The following is a 20,023-nucleotide window of genomic DNA, read 5'->3' on the forward strand; positions in this document are numbered from 1 at the left end:
TTAATAAATAAATAATAAAAGCATGCTAACTAATTTTTCTGTTTTCTATTCAAAGTTATTTTGTTAATTAGTGTGTGCGTAGCATTTAGATATAAATAGAAACCAGATTCTTCATCATCACATTTGGTAGTGGCTTTCAATATTTTGTTTTTTGGGCTCATTAATTTGATGTTGGCAAGTACTATCTAAATTTTGTTTCTCCACCAGATAACGACCACACTTGCATGCAACTTCAGTTTCAATCCAGTATTCAAATTGCATGCTAGCTACCACTGCACTCCTCTATTAATTATTTGTCTTTGTTAAATATTAATTACTTCTAGGCATGCAACCCAACCACTCTCACAAGGGCGCGAACACGAGAAGCAATTCAACTACTCGGTCAACATGGCACTTGTATTAACATATTTTTCCCGCAAACAGTTGGTTTACTATACTAATTGGAGTTTTCTCGCTAAAAATCTTGGTGTTATCTCTATCTCTATTTACTTTACTGTATTTTATCTTATTTGAGATTAATTAATTAATTGTTAAAATAAGTAAAGCGGTTTAAAATAGAAAGACACATAACTATTTTTAAAATACAAAATTTTCTACACAAGTTATCTTCCGCTGCACAACTTTCACTTTTTGCCCTCTACTACCCAACAAGCACTCTCAATTATTATTAGGTGAAGAGAATATCTAGAACAAATATTTCACACCTGCAATAGGGCATTCCTTAGAACAAATTTACAAATTGGGCTTGCAGCCCACAAAAGCCGAAAGGCTACAATGAAACCCATAGAGGGGCCCAAGGACCATAAAAAAGAAGTGGGATCAGTCCGTTAGACAGTTTTAATGAGTAGTTCATTTGTCTTATGGCCTACTAGAGGTTGGGCTTGTTTTCAGCATTGGATGTCTAGTCTATGCTTTGTTAGGCCTTGTTTAGGAGGGGAAGACCAGGAGGCAAGCCCATACTGTTTAGAATGGCTAAATTTAAATCTGAACTTCCGTCATTTTTAGCTTCAATTTAGCAGTACTATATTGTTTCTTCTTCTACTTTGCCCTAGAAGACCATATATATGTAAAAAATAGCTGGTCAGTTATGTTTGCGATGATTAAATTATTTTTACAATATGTGATTACCAAATCCTGTTCATATGGAATTAATGCAAAGGACAATGATGATGATAAATTAAGAAATAGATTTTCATAAGTGACTTACACTGTAACACTAGGTTATTGATCTTTAAATAATTAAAATATAAAGCAAGTAAATAACTTAATCAATAAATAGAATAACGACAAGTAGACTGAAAGTAGGATGCATTTGATTATTTTACGTGAGTGGAGATGACGATCTATGACGTTATTAAATATGATAGTATCATCCTAATGTTATCTTTTACTCACATAAATTTAGTGAGTCGGATGTGTTTAATTCTTGGACTCTGTATCACATCTCAGTAATATTATTGCTACAACACGCCCTTAAGCACACCCTGGAGTAAGACTGGCAAATGCAATGGAAAGAACAAAAAGAAAGAAAAATTAATAGCACAAATTAGGGTTATTAAATATGTTAGTATTTAAGTTGAAAACATCACAACACATGCATGAGACATAGCAAACATATACTGTCTCTAATGCCAAACACGAGATTCTAACGACTTCCCCAAGAAACCAAAACACCACCAGATCAGGTATAAAGACCCCCTACTTGAGCAAAGTTGATGTCTGTTTCTTAGTGTTTCCCGGACATTGCTGTAGCACAGACTGTCCCTTCAAACATATTAACTGCACAATAAATGGAAACAAAGTATTAGTAAGTGTGTCTTTGATTATTAAAAGGTATTTGAGAAAATATGTGGTGTTTTTAAGAACCATGATAGTGGTATTTTGGGCTGCAATCACAATCGAAATGTCATTTCTGCGGGTATGCACAGCTTAAGCTTTTGAGTCAGGTAAGCGTTCGACACGCTATCTATGGCTATGGCTTTAGTATTCTAACTTAGAGCTGCTAAAGAGTAGGTTCGAAGAGACTGCACAGATAGTGGTTTGCCAGCTTTTGTTTTCATATGTTTGGAATATAAAATTGTAGAGACTGCACAGATAATGGTTTTTCAGTTTTTGTTTACACTTGAGGTTCGAATTAAAGATTAATTTTAATTAACTTAATTACAGATCATTTTAATTTAAAAATGTGAATATCTTGATTAATCTTCACAATTAGGATCATCCTTCTGATCATGTTCTCAGTCTCTGAAAGACGATCTTTTTGCACGATATATGGCTGCAACATCTTTTTCAATCAAACTTTCAATTTCTCATTTAAACTACAGTAATATGTAACAAAATGATTCCAATATATACTTGCAGAAATCAAAATGCCCAGTCTATAAAAATGAATCAAACCTCTATGGTAAAAGCATTGGAAATCTACTTGGTGGGAGCTAACATATATATGTGAGAAACTAAGACTGCAATTTTAAATCAATCATATATAATGAATTTGATATGCATATATTTACCGGGAAAAAAAATTGGGATAAGCATACAAACTGATGCATATGTTTTTTTTTTTTTGGGTCAAAGGGTAAGCTTGTAACTGATGCACATGTTACTTGATGATGGTGCAGAATAATTTTGAGGGTAAAAAATCTTACACTAACTGAAGGGGTGTTTGGTCTTGTCGAGAGTAGTGATGATCATTAGGTTGCAGCCCATTGAATTGAAGGTAGTTTCGAGCGTCCATTGGCTGAGTGGGCACGAGCTGATAGTCAGACCCCCCTCGCATCAAGTTCAGTTGCTGATGGGCTCTTTCATTCTCAGCTATCTGCACAATACACAAAAGCCCCGTTCGCTCATTCAGTAAATGTATGTGTGTGTCTGTGTGTGAGAGAAAGAGATAGAGATAGACAGAGAGAGAACCTTGGCTCGGAGGTACTGGTTACTATTATGCAAGTCGACCTCCTGCAGAGTACAGATTTTTTATCATGAAAGAAAAAGAAGGATTAAGAAGCTGAAAATATGTGTGAATGATTTCAATTCCCAGCATTAGAATAATTCATTTCCTTCTCTTGAGATATTCAAAAAAAAATTACTGGAGTGTTACAACAACATAATTGCCATGTTGTAATTTGCTTCATATTGGTCATTGTTGTTTCCATAATTTACTTTATGAATGCCCTAATTATAATAGTTATCTAAATAAGTTGTTTTTAAAAGAACATAGATATTTGTGAACAAATTATATAGACATAGTTTTACTTCATCTAGTCAAGATGCTTATTATTTTTAAAGTCCTTATATTAATCTTTTCACAAATAAAAAAATTAAACAATCTCTCTTTAAGAATCTAAAATAAAAATGTAGGGATTTCTTGGGTCACATTCCTTTAAGAATAATAAATATAGTATAACTTTTGTGTCTTTGAATTATTACTAATATTATGTATCCCCTACCGTGGAATAAATACAAGTTATAATTTTTTACTATTCCACAAAGTAATTGTCTAATTTTTTTTTTTTTTCATAACATGTTCTATACATGCACATATGATAATCATATATAATACCATACAGGTAGTTTAGATGTGCTCCAAAAACGCTCCTATTCTGATCAAATTTTAGATTTTGTTTATTCCTCTCTCCAACTCCTGCTCTCTGAGACTTCGATATCAATCCATGGTAATTCTTCATCCACTTATTATTCAACACAAGTTGCAAGGGAGGGACAAACCTCCTCTTAAATTCAAAAATTCCCCAAATGTTAATGGCTTTATGAAACCGTGATCCTAAATCTCATGATCATTTTCTCTTTCAGAACTGTCACTTTATATATACAGTCAAGGACTCACTTCCAGACACTTACTTATAGGGTTTCATGTTCTTCCAGAGAGGGCCAACAACAAGAAGCAATACATAAGTCCCCATCCATAAAATTGGTTGTAACTTGTAACTTTAAGGAGGAACATGAATGCAACAGTATGAATACTTACCCTCTTTTGCATATATTCGACTTCAGCAAACAACAGCTCATTCTGGTAATTTAAAAATAAATAAATAAAAGAAAAAATAAAACTTGTTAGAGGCAATTTACAAGCTAGCTTGTGTAAAACATATATAACAGAATTTTTAATGTGATTACAATTAAGAAACATTTGTGTACATAAAAGTATTAATAAGTACCTTCTTGGATCGGATTCTGCTAATGCCTCGCTCTAAACGACCCTCCAGATTCTTGAGGTCTCGGAGTGTCAAAGTGCTCAGAGACTCACCCAGCATATTCCTGAAAAATGACACCGTTTAAGTAGAGACTAAGGCAAGAAAATTAATTTTATAAAATGATATCTACAAGGACCTCCTGAAATTACCTGTTAGAGTTCTGCAAATTGCTAATCTGGGCACGCAGTTTAGAAGCTTCTTGCTGGTAGAACTGTTACAATTGTATATCAAATATTTAACTTAAAGTGTGTATGGACGCTGTAATGCCAGAAAACAATAGCAATATTGTGTCTAATTCAGTTGCCACTTCAAAAAAATTTATTTATTCTCATATGCTCTGACATATTTTCACAATTACCATACACAAGTAAAACAATGCATTTTAGTTGATATAGATCTTCAATTATTATTTTGAATTCCAACTATTTTGAAGTGGAAAATTTGGGGATGCTCTGTTTAGCTTTCTGAAAATTGTTCTTTAAAAATACAGAAAATAGAAAACTGCTTTCAAAATACTATAAAAGGGAAAGAATATTTTTAAAATTGAGTTATAGAAAAATACAACCAAACAAGTTTCTGTACTCTGAAAAAAAAAAAAAAACTAATGTATAAAGCCAATTGCATCAAGAGCATTGATCTATACTACTGTATAAAGCCAACACTGTTTAACTATTGTAGTAAGAACTACCAAAATATGTAGGCAATCTTTTTTCAGGTTAAAGAACTATGTAGTGGTTTAGAAATTAACTTTAAACTTTTCACTCATCCAACACTAACAAATAACTGCTGCAACTGGTTGTTTTGTTTTTTGTTGCTGTTCAAACAGCTTTTGTTTTTGTTCATGGGATGGGTTGTTCTGCCCATGCTAGTTTGTTGCTTTTGGTCTTTGGGCCTTTGCCCCTCCTTTGTACAGTTTCCCTTTTTGTTTTATTGAAATTGACTTGCCGAAGAAGGAAAAAAATAAATAAATAAATTCCACAATTTAACTTATAAACGTGAAAAAGTGAGGGGAGAGAGAAGAGTGTAAAGGGAGGTGTAAAAGCACAACACATGTGAATGTCAACAACATCACAACTAAAACCTAAGGAACCACTTACATCAACACCAATTATTATGCAAAATAGATAATAAATTAAATTGAACTATTAACATGCTCTTCTCTAGATGATTTATGTCACACATAAGTCTCTTTGAAGAAAATAGTAATTAATTTAGTCCAAATAGGAAAATTAGATAAATAAATTGAAGTAATTCGCATCACAGCCTCTAAAAAGCTCCTATATGACATAAACAAAGCCCTAGCTTTTCATTTACATTCTACTTTGATCGTGTGCACTATCAAGTGAACAATCTAAAAACACTTTGGATAGCTATATTATATTCTTAACATGAACTTTTACTCTTTCCATTGCAATGTCATTCTTGCAAGACATTACCTCAGCAGTTATGAAATTATTCCCTCTATGAAAGAATCAAACAAATGATGATAATACCTGAGCATTGGCCTCGGAAATAGAACCAGTATTTGAGGAATCTGAGCATGCCTTTTTGTACCTATCTATAGTTCCTTTAACACTGCATTCATTGTAACTGATTTGTTAGTATCATAGGATATAAGGTGCTTCAAGTCAATGGAGTTTCTGATCACCATATATTAACATAAAAGGCATATATAGACAACATTCCTAATTATAATAATTATCAAATCCGAACATATATTTTTAGAAAGTATTACAGATTAGAAAACAAATGCAAGGCTAGAAAGAGAGGCATTCTCAGGATGAACAAGAACAATGTGTCCTGTCCATTTTCATGGGCTTTTTGGACTGCTGTACAAATTTTTTCATATTTTATAGCTTACCCATTCAAAAAAAATAAAAATAAAATAAATAAAAAAACAAGAACAATGTGTCAAATATGTCATTTGAAGTAAAGCTAGTATGATATATTGAATTTTCATATAGAATAACTTGTCATCTGAATTTTTTTATTTTTTAAAATTTTTTATTTTACTTCAGCTTACTTTATATGGTTAGAAAGGAGTGTGAGAGCCTTCAGAGGCAAAGTTTCAGCCCTTCAAACTTGATCAATAACTTTATAAGGAGTAGGTTAGCTTCAATGAAGTTAACTGACAAGAAACTAATGAGAAGAATTGAGAGACATTGGGATATACAAATTTCTACTTTGGGTGGAGTAGTACAATGATAACTGGAAAGAGAGGATTTTTGGACTGATCTTATCACAAACTAGTTGTTTTTTTTTGTTTTTTTTTATTAATTTTTTTTTTTAAGTTAATAAGTATTATAGAAAGCATTCTACATTGTAACCAAATGATACCAGCCCAGAGATACAAGGCTCAAAGCCCAAAGGCAGCCCAACCCTCTAAAGAGCTACGAAAAACCATTGACCATAACAGGACTCAACACATTGCAGTGAACATGGAGAAGATGTCTCCCCCTCCAAGAACTAAGTTTGATCCGGAGGCTTGGCCGGCAGACGGATAATAGAGGCTGAAAGTTCCCACTCTTCTATGATACGCCTGGAGTTTGGGGAATCTGTAAGTGATGATGACATGAGCTTCAGTCTAATTGTATCTAGAGTTTGGTGTAGTAATGAATTTTGAGAAAGATTTCTTCTTGAAAATCCTTCTGCTACGCTCCATCCATATATTGTATACAAGTGAGCTCAGAGCTAATTTTGCAACTGAATTGCTGTAGAACCCAGTGCTGCATTGCCAGTGATGAGATGCCCAATCGATGAGGTTCTGCCATGACTATGGATGGACATAGAACCCACATCTTGTTTGAAGAAATGACCACAAGGGCTTTGTGTTATCGCATTGGAAGAATAAGTGGTCGTGGGACTCTAAGTGGGAGCTGCATAGGGTACAAAGGGTGGCATTGATGTGGGATGTGCACCTTCTTTTCAGAATAGGCAATTTCTGTTGGATAGCAACCCACAAAGTAAATGAATGTTTGGGAATTGAATTCTTGGACCAAACTAGATGAGTCCATGATAGATTTGGTAAATGATGATCAATGTGCTTCAGTGTTTGTGCTATTGAGAAGCCTTCACTGGAAGATGGTATCCACATCACTTTGTCTTGTTTCTCTAGACATGGTAAGGGAATGTTATTAGCTTGCAACAGTTGTGGAAATATAGTGGTGATGGAAGGGGGAAAAAGCCAAGTGGAATTGACTATGAATGAGCACAGTTTTGTTTTGGTGTTAATGCCAGTATCTCTAAGCTACTGTGGAGAGATGAGTAGGTGTAGTGGCCCTATCTAAGCTGCACTAGTTGTCAAACCAAAAATTGGTGATTGTTTCATTACCAATTTCATATTTAACAAGAGGCTTGATTGTAGGCCTTGGGTTGAGTAGCCTCCTCCAGCTCCAAGAGCACTGGCCAGGGATCTTGACTTCCCAAATGCTTCTCCCTTTGAGCAAGTAGTGATTGATCCACTAGACCCAAAGCATCTGTTTGGAGTTGATGATATGCCAGAAATGCTTCATTACTGCAACCTCATTCCATATTGCTAGGTTTGGGATACCAGGTCCACCAGCCCTTACTAGTGAGAAATGCTTGCTAGGTTTATGATTGATCCACTACTGTTGTTGGCTCCAATTTACACTAATTTATTGTTGTAATTGTTTTGCTATTTTGGGCATAGTTCCCAACTAGCATATTGTTGGTAGGTTGTTAGTTGTGCAATATTGAGAACCCAAATCCTCTACAGTACAGCACGCTGTCAGTCGTTCAATATAGTGCAGTTGTACTGCACAATAGTGTTGCCTTGCTCTATGGTATTGTTTCCGTCCCTTTGGGGTTGCATGTTTGTATAGTTCTTCAACATATCAATATACAACTTACCCTTTTACCCGAGAAAAAAAAAAAAAAAAATACCCTTCACTTAATTAAAGCTAATCAGATAAATTAAGGAAGCATAAGGGGACCTTTGAGTGGCCAAAATTTTACTTTTAACTTTATTTTTTGTATGTGTGTAATTTATATACAGATAGTAAGATGTAGAACAAGGTACAAAAAATGAGATGAACTTGTAGGAGCTTTTCGGTTTGTTTGTATTGGTCTGTCTCCTTGTTTGGCTTGAAATTTTTTGCTCCTTGTCCTGGCTGCTTTTGCCTCTTAAGCAAGCCTTGCAATTTTTTCCTTTATTGAAATTACTTACCTTACCCCAAAAAAAAAAGTACCCAAAAATGAGATGAACTTGTACAACCTAATTATTTACATAATATTGATAAATGTAATACTCTACCAGCATTGCTCTAAAATCTCACAATTCTTGTTATAGGGAGGCACTTCACTTTTCTCCACTTATCTAACGAGAAAAAAACTCACTAAACTAAGTAAACTCATTAATGCACTATCTCTTAATTTAAAATACAATAACTAGCCTTTATACAATAAACTTTAACTTTTCTCTTTTACCATATTTATTTTTTGGAATCTTATCAAAAGAGGGGGGGTCTTTGTTTTTTTTTTGTTTTTTTTTTTTGGCCCTTTCAAAATAGATAATTTATTCAACAAATAACTTTAGTTTTATTCCCTTTTTGTTTTTTTGGAACCTGTCAATCAGATTTTTTTTTTTTTTTTTTTTATAAGTTTATTTTTTTGGAGGGGGTTGGGGGTTGTCAAATTTATTTTTTCCAAAAATTAAGAGATAAAAACCATTACAAATTGGAGAAAGAGGGGTAGACCAACCATATTTGAAAGGGTAATTGTGTAATTAAAAAATTATTATTATTCACTTGTGAAGTTGGGGTTAAAAGAGTCATTTCCTTTTAAAATGAGAGTGCAAAGGTCGAAAAGTACCGAATATACATTTGACGCTCTACTTTTCTACATTTGCACTCCTATTTTAAAAAGAAATGACTCTTTTAACTCCAACTTCACAAGTGAATAATTATTGTTTTTAAAATTACACAATTACCTTTTCAAATATGGTTGGTCACCCCTTCTCTCATCCATCTTTAATATTTTTGATCTCTCTGACAGCCCCCAACCGAAAAAAAAAAAAATTATAAATAAATTATCTGATTTGACATGACAAAAAAAAAAAAAAAAAAAAAAGGTTATCTTAATTGAGTAAAATATATCTTTTGACGGGATAAAAAATAAAAGTAAAAAAATTTCTCTCTATTGAATAAATTATCTGTGTTGATTATATATATATAAAAAATAAAAAATAAAAAGTTGTATTTCTTAAAAAAAAAAAATTATCTTTTGGGACCAAAAAAAAAAGGTTATCCTGTGTTGAATAAATTATCTTTTTTATGAACCCCCTCCAAAAAAAAAAAAAAAAAAAAAATACCCATTATAAGTTTATCTCTTTTGACAGAGTAAAATAAATTACTAAAAAAAATAAATAAAGTAAAAAAAAAAAAAAAAATAGTTTATATTATAAAGGATAGTTGTGGTATTTTAAAATAAGAGATTGTGCATTAATGACTTTAGAAATATTTTTGTCATTTTATTTAGAAGAAAAAGGCAAGTGGAGTGCACCGGTAGAAAAGTTGAGTGTCAATTTCGCCCGCCATTGATAACCTTTAAACTGCATGCATGTGTACATAAACACTTGTGTCATTTGATAAAATTGAAAATTAAGAAATAAAAATTTCAACATGCATGTAAATTTTAGGTGTTGAATACTTAAATGGTGTTAAAAAACATATATACGTAAATGATAATTACAAATAAAAAAAATTTTAAAATATCATTTTGAAGTTTGAGTATTCATCATTTAGCAATATTTAAAAAGAATTAAATAACAATTTACGAAAATTACATGACCTATTTTATATACCAACACTATATTTTGCCTCTACACTCAACCTCCCCTTCTCAAGGAGGCTTATGCCATGTCTAGGCTATCAACTATTGGTAATAGTCTAATAGATTAAAAAGCAAATAATCAAACTTTTTTCTCTTGGTAACTACAATGCTTTAGTTGACCTTTGAGAAAAAAGAAATAATAATAATATACTGTTGGAGGAGATTCTGAATGTTTGTACAGTTATTTTTGGATGCTCAAGGAATTAAACTATTTTTGCCATAAAATATAATTTTTTTCAGAACAGATGGTGATGAACGGTCAAAAATCCACCCATCTCTCTCAGTAATTAATCAAACTACACAACACGCAAAGGGATGGTAAGTCTGAGTAGTTGAGTCAGAGAAAGTAATAATGTGACAGATGATGTAATTTAACATATCAACACTGGAACATACTTCTAACCTAGTATCCTCTCGATGTGCTGCTACCTTAATTTCGTCGAGCCACTGATTGGCTGTCCTCTGCCACGCTGGCAAATGTCCTAATAATATGATTGGCCAAAGTTTTTCAACGTTCAAATATCTGCCACGTGTCACATCACCCATTGCACGATAGATAATCCCATTGACCAAAGACTCTTACCCCCACCTCGGTAAGTCCAAAATCCAATACTACTTTGAAGTAAAGTCTTATAATCTAATTTTATATTCAGTCTTATCTGTCTGTAACTCTGATTACATCAGAGCCGTCAGTCTCAGCAGCCATTGATGTAGCTTCCCATGCATAAAAACAAGCCAAAAGCTCAGAACTCGCCATTGGTTCGCAGTTGTTGTACGTTGTCTCTCTCTCTCCTCCCCCCCCCTCCTTCTCTCTCTCTCTCTCTAATGACTTTACATAACTATATCTATACAAGATTTAAAAACAAATGCTAACCCAAGTCCTGGCCAATCAGAGTCATGAGGTGATGGTTTGAAGGACAAATGATGATCCAAGTCTTTGCTGACATTTCCACAACTTCTGTGAAAGGCTTTAACTTTAGAGCTGAGCAAAGCAAACAGATCTATATATTTCTTAGTAATAAGAAATGTCCAATATAATGTTTTCATCATTCAAGTTAAATTAGGGTTCAGTCTCCAAATATATAAAAAAAAAAATCTTTTTTATCGAATATATCAAGAACTCAAAAAATTAATAATAATAATACTGGTAAAAAAAAAAAAAAAATCGTGTGACATGACCAAAGAGACTACAATCACCAAATTTAGAGTTCAATTCTAACTAGAGTACCCAATATCCTTAAGAGGGTATAATATATAAATATATATATATATATATATATATATATATATATATATATAAATGTATAAGCACTCATCAATAATAACCGAGTGTTAATTGGTTGTAGAGTGTAGAGGGATCTAGAACTTAGATTTTTAAAAATACCCACTTAAGTATTTCTAAAAATAAACCTAAATTGGTTTTTTTTTTTTTTTTTTTCTTGGGTAAGTGAACCCTAACCCTAATTTAGTACTTTTGGACTGATTCACATAGTTTTAATTGGAACCCATTTAATAATTAAGAATAAAGGTTACTGTGGTTGTGATTGAATGTGACCTGATTTGGTTATGGGTGGTCGGAATAGGGTGATTCTACATGTTTCAAGGGCTGAAATTTATAAGAGTTTTTCTTGAAACCCTAATTTGCTTTTTTGATGGAGCAGATGACAACTTTATCAGTGTCCTTTTGTTGGCTGCCGTTTGATGTTCAACTTACATGCTATTAAGGTAGTGTCTTGGAAGGGTGAGAAAATGGGCAAATAGAAGCGTGACAACTTCGTTGTAGGCCTTCTTAGCCTTACAGATGACATATTGAGAGAAAATAGAGAGAGAGATAGAGAGAGAGAGAGAGAGGCAGAAAGGAAAGAAAGAGAAAGAGAAAGAAAAAGACAAAGTTAGAGCAATGGAGGAAGATAGGAGGCTGATCTCACTGTTTCTGATAAATTCCCAAATCTCTACTTGTTGCTACAACAAATTAAATTCTTCTATTTTCTATTTATTACAAAAAAAATCTATGTATCTAACAAAACGAAGAAGGGAAAGAGCATCATTAGGGATAAGAAAAAATATATATAAAAAATACCATGAAGCTTATAGAAAGAAACAAACAAAACAGGAAAAAGAAAGACAAGTGAAATCTAACTCGTTTGTAGAGCTAGAACTCAAAAATCAAATGAAATTATTAATTAAAAATAGAAAACTAAAATAATATTTCTTGTGTTTAAATCTCTCTCCCCCAACCCAAAAAGAAGAAAATGGAAAATTCGATTGCATAATCTAAATTTCTAGAGACAAGCAGACATCAACATCAATCTAAACTATGTTTAAGGGCTCTTTTTTACTATAAAAAAAAAATAGAATTAAAGAGAGCAAAATATTTTCCACCACCTGAAAAAAGAAGAAAACAAAGAAAGACCTGATGGAGCTAAATAAACACATACATTAAAGATTGAGAAGCTGAGATGAGGCCGTGGAAAAGGTGATTTGAGACCTTGAGAAGCTAAAATAGAGATAAATAAAAGAGCAATACCTGTTGTTGGCATACTCATAAAGACGGCCACGGTTGGAGAAGACGATAAGAGCAATCTCAGCATCACAGAGAACAGAGAGTTCATAAGCCTTCTTGAGTAAGCCGTTTCGCCGCTTGCAGAAGGTAACCTGCCGATTGGTCTTGTTTTCGATCCGCTTTATCTCAATCTTTCCCCTACCCATTTTTCTTCCAGGAGAGGTGATCTCCCTGGTGGATTCGTTTTCGAACGCCGTGGTTGCGAGCTGACCAATCAAGCAAAACAAAATTTAGTAACATTCATTAACCATTTCTGTTTGATTGCCTAGAATTCATGAGAAAATAAAGGGAAATGAAGAATTTTTAGAATCTTAAAAAAATAATAATAATAATAATAAAAAGCCATTCTAACACCAACCAGTTGTAACATAACATTCCCACTTTTTCTTTTCTTTTGTATCATTCTTGGGGAATGTTAAAGCACTAAAAGAAGTTATATAAGCATGAAAATGATCATTTCAGATTGTTTATGATCAATTTGTTTAGCTCACTGACCTGGTGAGGAAATTAACAAAGGGGATAAAAGGATGATTTGAGGACAGAAACTAGACTACTAGTCTCTTCCTTGGCTTTTCTCTGGATGATCTCTTCTTTGCTTACAAATCTGCAAAGGAGAGAGAAAGAGAGAGAGGAGAGATTATGCAGAAAATGGAAGGGAGTTTCAATAGGAGTTGGGTATTTATAAAGTAAACAGCGACCCTTTATCCATCAATAAACTGTTTACACTTAATCTCGTCTTTATACTAATTTAATTATTTGTTTAACTAATTCTCTTTGTTGGAGATTTTTATTTCATGTAGAAGCAAACAGAAGGCTAAAGAGGGAATCACTCATAAGATGTAGACTTGTCTGATCACCAATTTTTTAATTTATTTTTTTAAAAACTTTCATGTGACAGATAACAGAGAGAAGAAAAGGACCTCTGAAAGTGATTTTAATGGGGTGAATGGGACTTGGACTAAGTTGCACTCAATTTTTAACTCTCTCTCTCTCTATATAAATATATATGTGTATATATACATACGTATATATTTCTATTTGAGAATAGCATATGTAACATCTTAAATAAGGTTTTGAATCTCTTGCTAGATATGTGTCAGTGGAGATCGAATATATGCATATAATTTTTGTGATGGCACATAATTTTCACAATGCTCATAGGGAGACTTGAACTATCTAAAGAAGAGAATGTACCACTGGTAAATATAAACTGTTCCTCTAACTATTTACCAAACCTCTCTTCCCTCTAGTATATATTTTTTTCTCCCTCTTGCTTGTATAGTTCAAACTAAAACTGAATCATGGAGGCTATGACAAAGTGAAGGTGACTGCCATGTGACACCTAACCCCCCATATATATATATATATACACACACACACTTGTTATTGATTTCAATTTTATGGTTAGAAAAAGGAGAGTCATTGGGCATTCCAAGCAGGTATTTGTTTTCATTTTGTATATTTGATTGAATTCTCTATGACTGGGCTATGCCAATCCCTCTTGTTCTCAACGTCTGATATTTTTTGCTTCAGAAAATCACATCACTTCAAACTAGGGTGGCAAAAGTTGACATGACCCACCAACACCACTCGAACGCGACATGAGTTAAATGGGTTTAGATTAACCTTAAACAGATTCGAGCCATAAATGGGTCAACACAATTAACCCATTTAGTTAATCATGTCGTGTTTGAGTTGAATGGTTCAACCTGTGTAACCCGTTTATTCACGTTTAACTATATATGTCATAAATAAATTTCTATATAAGTTCTAAAATAATTATATAAATTTGTGTCTAATAATTTAATCTTTTGTAAATTAGAAACTATTTAGTAATTTGGTTGATTAAAACTTATATTTTTTTTAGTATTTATTATTTTATTGAGTATTATTAATAATTTAAATTATGTAAATATCTATATATGTAAATAGGTCATTAAACGGGTTACACGTGTAACCCGTTTAATAAACAGATCGGGTTAGTGTTGAGAGTTTCTGACACGATTATTAAACGGATCATGTTCTAGTTAAGCTGTTTAGTATAATATCCTTAAGTTGATATGACAAGATTACAACCCGCGAATACGAATTGCCACCCCTACTTCAAACCACCACCCCTTTCTCTTTTTTTGATCTGATTCGACTTAGCGAAAGGTTGGTGCCCATATGGGCAGAGTTTTTAATGGGCTAACCTGAGCTATAGCCCAGGTCCAAATTTTTTTAAAAAATTAGTACTACTATTTTTATCCGCCTAGTCCATATGTAATCAATATTTAGTACTACTCTTTTTCTTCCTAACAGCCCAATCCGTAATACTATTCATCTTCTTCCTATCAACTCAATCCATATGTGATATGTAATCAATTTTTACTCCTCTTCGGCCACTCCCTCTCAACACGCAGTGGTATTTTCCCTCACAAGATTTGCCCTGTTTGGGGGTCTAGCAAGGAAATTGCAAAGACTTGAGAAGGGGTCTAATTAATTTCTCATCTTTTTGAACAAATATTGATAAAAAATTAGTGAAGAGAATACGTAGAAGTAGAAGAATCTCTTTAAGATTAAAAAACCCTATTTATAGGTGATTTTTAATTTTTATCCCCCGAAAAACTTGATTTAATATATGAGAACATCATCGTTTTTTTGTCTATTTTTTTAATATATATATCATATCTTTATCATAAAAATTATTGTGTTCATCTTCAAATTTTCTTATTATCTTTAGCCCCTTTACTTTGCAATCCTAACTCCGTCCCTGAGTGCCCATCTCTATACTTGGATTTCTCAATGTCTCTGTGCTGTATACGTTACACCTCGTTAATGTGGATGACATTTCAAGGTTCCATGCCCAATATTAATGTCTTACATATTCAACTTTGTGATTGACAAGTCATATTTTCTTGCTTGGACACTATCCGTGCAATGTCGTGCATTCTCACCAAACAACATGATCCATGTTTGTGTAATCTATGGTACACAATGTCTGTTCATTCAAAATGTCAGTTGATGATGATTTACTTATTCTTTGACCGGTAATTAAAGTGGCGAAGAATTGTTTGTTCTACTTCCATCACCAAAACATTTCATCCATATATTGAACTACTAAATTATTAATTCAGTTTTCAAAAAACAAATTTTGATCTGCCAATTTAGCTAGTCCAAGTTTATACTTTTGTTTTATCCCAAAATGTCAATTTATACAATCAATCAACCATCCAGACATACCTGAGGTACAATTGTGCGTAGATAAAAAAATTCCAGTGCCTAGACTTTTACTCCATAAGAGAAAAGTATATCCCACAAAAAAATTACACTTCCTATGATACTAGCTAACATAGAAAAAGGGATACACACCCAAATTCTTTCCCAAATAGATATGTTAATGTGATGACACGAAATGACCAATCATTCCCCCCAAAAAAAAAAAAAATAAATAAATAAATTATCATATTGGTGTTAATATTACTAAGATAGGTGATTTTTCATATTTTTTTCATCATCTGTGTGTATAAAGATATAGTTTCTCAAGATTCACTTTCTACTCATGGAATTAGGTCTACATGAGCTCTAACTCTATGAAAGAAAAGGACATGGTAATTAGAGGTCAAAATTCCTTATGGTTATAACAAGAAAATCTTCACCAAATCTACCATGAGGACCACATTGAGAGCAACTTGTACAACATCCTTCTTACCTCACATTGGAAGTGTTAAAAGGAGGCTTCTAGGACAACTTATTGGCCATTTGGTCGCAGTTTTGACACAATCAGCATGTGTTTTATTGTTTTTGCATTGTTCTTGAATGTGCAAAGTAAAGAATCATGAGACTTAATGTGATTAATGTTATTGGAAATAAAAAATTACTCTGAAAATTAGATGAAGCACATTAGGGTTTCCTAATCTGAAAGATTATACGATAAAGGTGGGAAAAGGTGAGATTAGAACAGAAACGAAACCAAATTCTCTCCACCAGATACATATATAGTTGGATGTTTTACATTATTTACTAAATCAAGTAAATACAACTAAGAACTGCACTAATAGTGAGTGCACCATACTGGTAGGTTAAGTTAGGTAGTATATCACAAGACTAATTGCAATAATGGGTAATAAGTAAATCACAAATTGGGAAGAATAAATTTGGATTGTTTAGTGAAAAAGGGAAAGAGATAAGTTCTAACACAATAAAATATTAAAAAGACAAATTAATCTACCAAGCATATCCTCGAATGATTTGAGTTGGGTGATCAGAAAAATAATTATTTATATATATATATATATATTCACATTGAACTAGCTAGCTAGCAGAGGAACTGAAGAAAGTACATGAAGAAAGTCTTATATGAAAACCAATATTCTCTCTAAGCAGGGGACCACAAAAGCAACATGATTTTTTTTTTGGACCTTCAAAATGATGCTGAAAGTTGCAGGCCTTGAATGCAGAACCAAAACCATAAATGCACTATAAGTTCATAACCTGTCACAATCCAACTTTCTTCATCACTTCATGCTATTATTTTTCTTGCCAAGCTAGCCACTTGATTTTTATTTTTCACTCACCTAATTCATCACCAGTGAGGTTTAGTTAATTCATCACCAAATGACTGTCCTTGTGAAAATGATGGCTTGTTTCTGGTTAATTGTTTCAGCTTAGAACAGTGCCGTTTCTTTGTTAATTACCTCTTTCTTTTGATGCCAAACCTTAAAAATAAATAAATCTTTACCAGGAAAAATTGTACATAGGAGATTATTGCATTTTATTTTATTAATCTTTTTTTAATCTAGACGGTTGATTTCAAAAAACCCTGCTAAATTTGGTTTAACTGTACCAAAAGAATGAAAAGTTCGATTATCAGAATGCCTCTTTCTTTATTTCCGTTTTAACCCCAAGGGTTGGCCTAGTTGGAAAAGACTTGGCCCTGCCTCTGACGAAACATCAGGTCTCAGGATCGATTTCTCCTAAGTGCAAACAATTCCTTAGAGCCCACGCCCGCGGATATAGTCCGAGTTTTATTCAATCCATATAAGAATAACTTGCATGGGTCCCGTGGATTAGTCGGGACGAATACCCCAGTTATGGAAAAAAAAGGAAAAAATGAAATGGGATAGATCCAAATCATGTTAGTACTAAGGCAATGATTATCAGAAGTTGCAATAGGTTTCTTTATTAATTCTCAAGGGCTGCCTACCTTCCCCAAGCTAGTTTTCAGATCAAGGAAACACAAAAATATCTTGTTTGTGGTATTCCACACCTCTTTTTTTTTTTTTTTTTTTTTTTTTTTTTTTTTTTTTTTGAGGAATTTAGAAAAAAGTTTGATATGGGTGTTTGGAAGTTGAGAAATTTAGAAAAAAAATAAAATAGGATAACATTTGTTGTTATTTTGATGAATTATTCTCAGAATCTCCACAGACATCGACACGTTGCCGAACCACATAGATTACTTTGTTCTCACTTAATTGATCTTTGCTTCACTTTTGTCATAAGTTCAGCAGCGGTTTTGTTTTTCTACTTGAAACAATATGATTGTGCAAAACTATTTTTTTGTGTTCAGCTATGGGAAATGGTTGTGCAATTAGTTACTTTGATAGTAGGCAAAGATACCAGATTTGCGCCAAGAAAGACACAATGATCAATATAGTAGAGCTTTAACTGTAAAGACTGCCATCCCAACAGAACTAATAAAAGATACCATAAAGGCAGAGTGGGATAAAGAAGACAGACCATTACTAACCCTACCTTTGAGCTATATATATATATATAATTGATTGCCCATGAAGAGGAGAGGGACATAAGGCTTCCATAAATTGGATACATTTTTGTTGAACCTCCTTAAGAAACATCAAGGATAGTTAAAATACTAAAACAGCCCCCAACAACACAATTGATTTCTATGCAGTCTATGTAGAAATGGATCAGTTGTAACCAAAAGTAGGTGAAGAACATGGTTCATCATTTTTTTTTTTAATACAAAGCTTACCCTTTAACTAAAATAAAAAAATAAAATAAAATAAAATAAAAACATGGTTCATCATGCATCGAGTATATCAATACAAGTGGACAGCCAAAATTTATATATTGAAAGGAATTAACGACGCGTATTCATAAAGCATAGACTACATGTATAACTTCTCTGCCCTCAAAAGGGAGGTGAGGGGGGTTTGAGTCCCTAATGGGTAATTTGTGAAATGTGTGTGAGTAATTACCTAATTCACAAAAAAAATAATAATAAATAAATGGCATTAGACCAATTATATATTATATATTGAACAGACTTCATTATATTTTACAGAAGGTTCAAAGGTAGAAATTCATCATGTTGAATGAAGCCATTAGGCCAGGTATATCGGAAACCAAATATCAAATGTTAGGTGAAAATTCCAAAACAGCCATTGTAATAAAAAACCAAAAGTGAAGCCCATATACACCTACAGGAGGTGCAAATCAATTTGTCCATTTCAATTCTAGGAGACATCCAAACAGTCCCTAAGAATTTAAAATATTGTAGGTGTGTCAAGAAGAGACAGTAAGAGCACACTTGGTTTGTCACTCAGAAGGTTTGTCATTCATAAATCAGTTCTCATGAATTCAGAAAACTGTTTCCAGATTAACTATAAAAGACCATTATCTGAAAACATATCTTTTTTTAACTGTGTTTTTAGAAATGGTTCTCAAAAACGATCAACTAAGCATACTTTTATATAATTTCCTGATTATCAGTTTTTAAAAAATAAGAAATTATTCTTAAAAAACTGAACCAAACAGACCTTAATGATTTCGTTAGTGAAACAAAGTAAAGCATTAATGGGAAGGTAAACTGATGAAACCTAGCTAAGGGCCCATTAATATATAAAAAAAATAAAAATAAAAATAAAAATAAAAATTATTTCCAAATTAGAAAAGGTGACATGAAAAGACCATAATATGCTTCCCTGATATAGCAAAAGATACAGATCAATTTATCATATACTGCAAATACATAATACCCCATTTGAGAAAAATGAGCATCGACTAAGAATTTGAAGAATCGATCAACTTTATCATACTAATAGCTGTCTTCAATTTTCTTTACACCCATAATAACTTTCCATCCACTTAATGGAAATTGTTAACCAAAATTGATAGTGACAAGGTATACGACGCCACAATTGTCAGTTCATTTCTTCATTTTTTTTGGTAATGTGAGGTACAAATGAAGATCATGTTACATTTCTTTTTAAACCACTGGTTTTTATACCAGTTATGGAATTCCCTGTTTGGGTCCTGTGTGCTTTTTTTTTTTTTTTTTTTTTTTGTTTCTATATTTAACCATTTCAAAATTTTCTATTGTTGTTCAAATTTCACTTCAACAAAACATTTTAATTTTTTTCTATTTTCATTGAGATGGTTGCCAATATCAGATGAAAAT

The 20,023-nt window shown here is 32.6% G+C and overlaps 1 protein-coding gene across 3 annotated transcripts; it reads right to left on the bottom strand.

The window, feature by feature from the left end:
- Positions 1 to 1,508: 1,508 nt before the first annotated feature.
- On the bottom strand, positions 1,509 to 13,272 carry LOC132314614 (floral homeotic protein AGAMOUS). 3 transcript variants are annotated; one of them, XM_059813467.1, is made up of 9 exons: positions 13,117 to 13,272; positions 12,586 to 12,827; positions 5,702 to 5,783; positions 4,358 to 4,419; positions 4,173 to 4,272; positions 3,983 to 4,024; positions 2,914 to 2,955; positions 2,649 to 2,818; positions 1,509 to 1,779 (listed from the first exon to the last, which is right to left on the bottom strand). In XM_059813467.1, the coding sequence occupies exons 2-9, from the start codon at positions 12,765 to 12,767 to the stop codon at positions 1,776 to 1,778; spliced, it is 684 nt and encodes a 227-aa protein (XP_059669450.1). In that variant the 5' UTR covers positions 12,768 to 12,827; positions 13,117 to 13,272; the 3' UTR covers positions 1,509 to 1,775. The 3 variants fall into 3 exon arrangements, with proteins under 3 accessions (XP_059669450.1, XP_059669438.1, XP_059669445.1); XM_059813455.1 differs by having other exon boundaries at positions 12,980 to 13,118; XM_059813462.1 differs by lacking the exon at positions 1,509 to 1,779 and having other exon boundaries at positions 2,645 to 2,818; positions 12,980 to 13,118.
- Between the last annotated feature and the right edge of the window lie 6,751 nt (positions 13,273 to 20,023).

Source organism: Cornus florida, unplaced genomic scaffold (assembly GCF_030987335.1).
Source record: "Cornus florida cultivar Cherokee Brave unplaced genomic scaffold, ASM3098733v1 CherokeeBrave_3.0.0_Hap2_Chr01, whole genome shotgun sequence".
NCBI lineage: Eukaryota > Viridiplantae > Streptophyta > Magnoliopsida > Cornales > Cornaceae > Cornus > Cornus florida.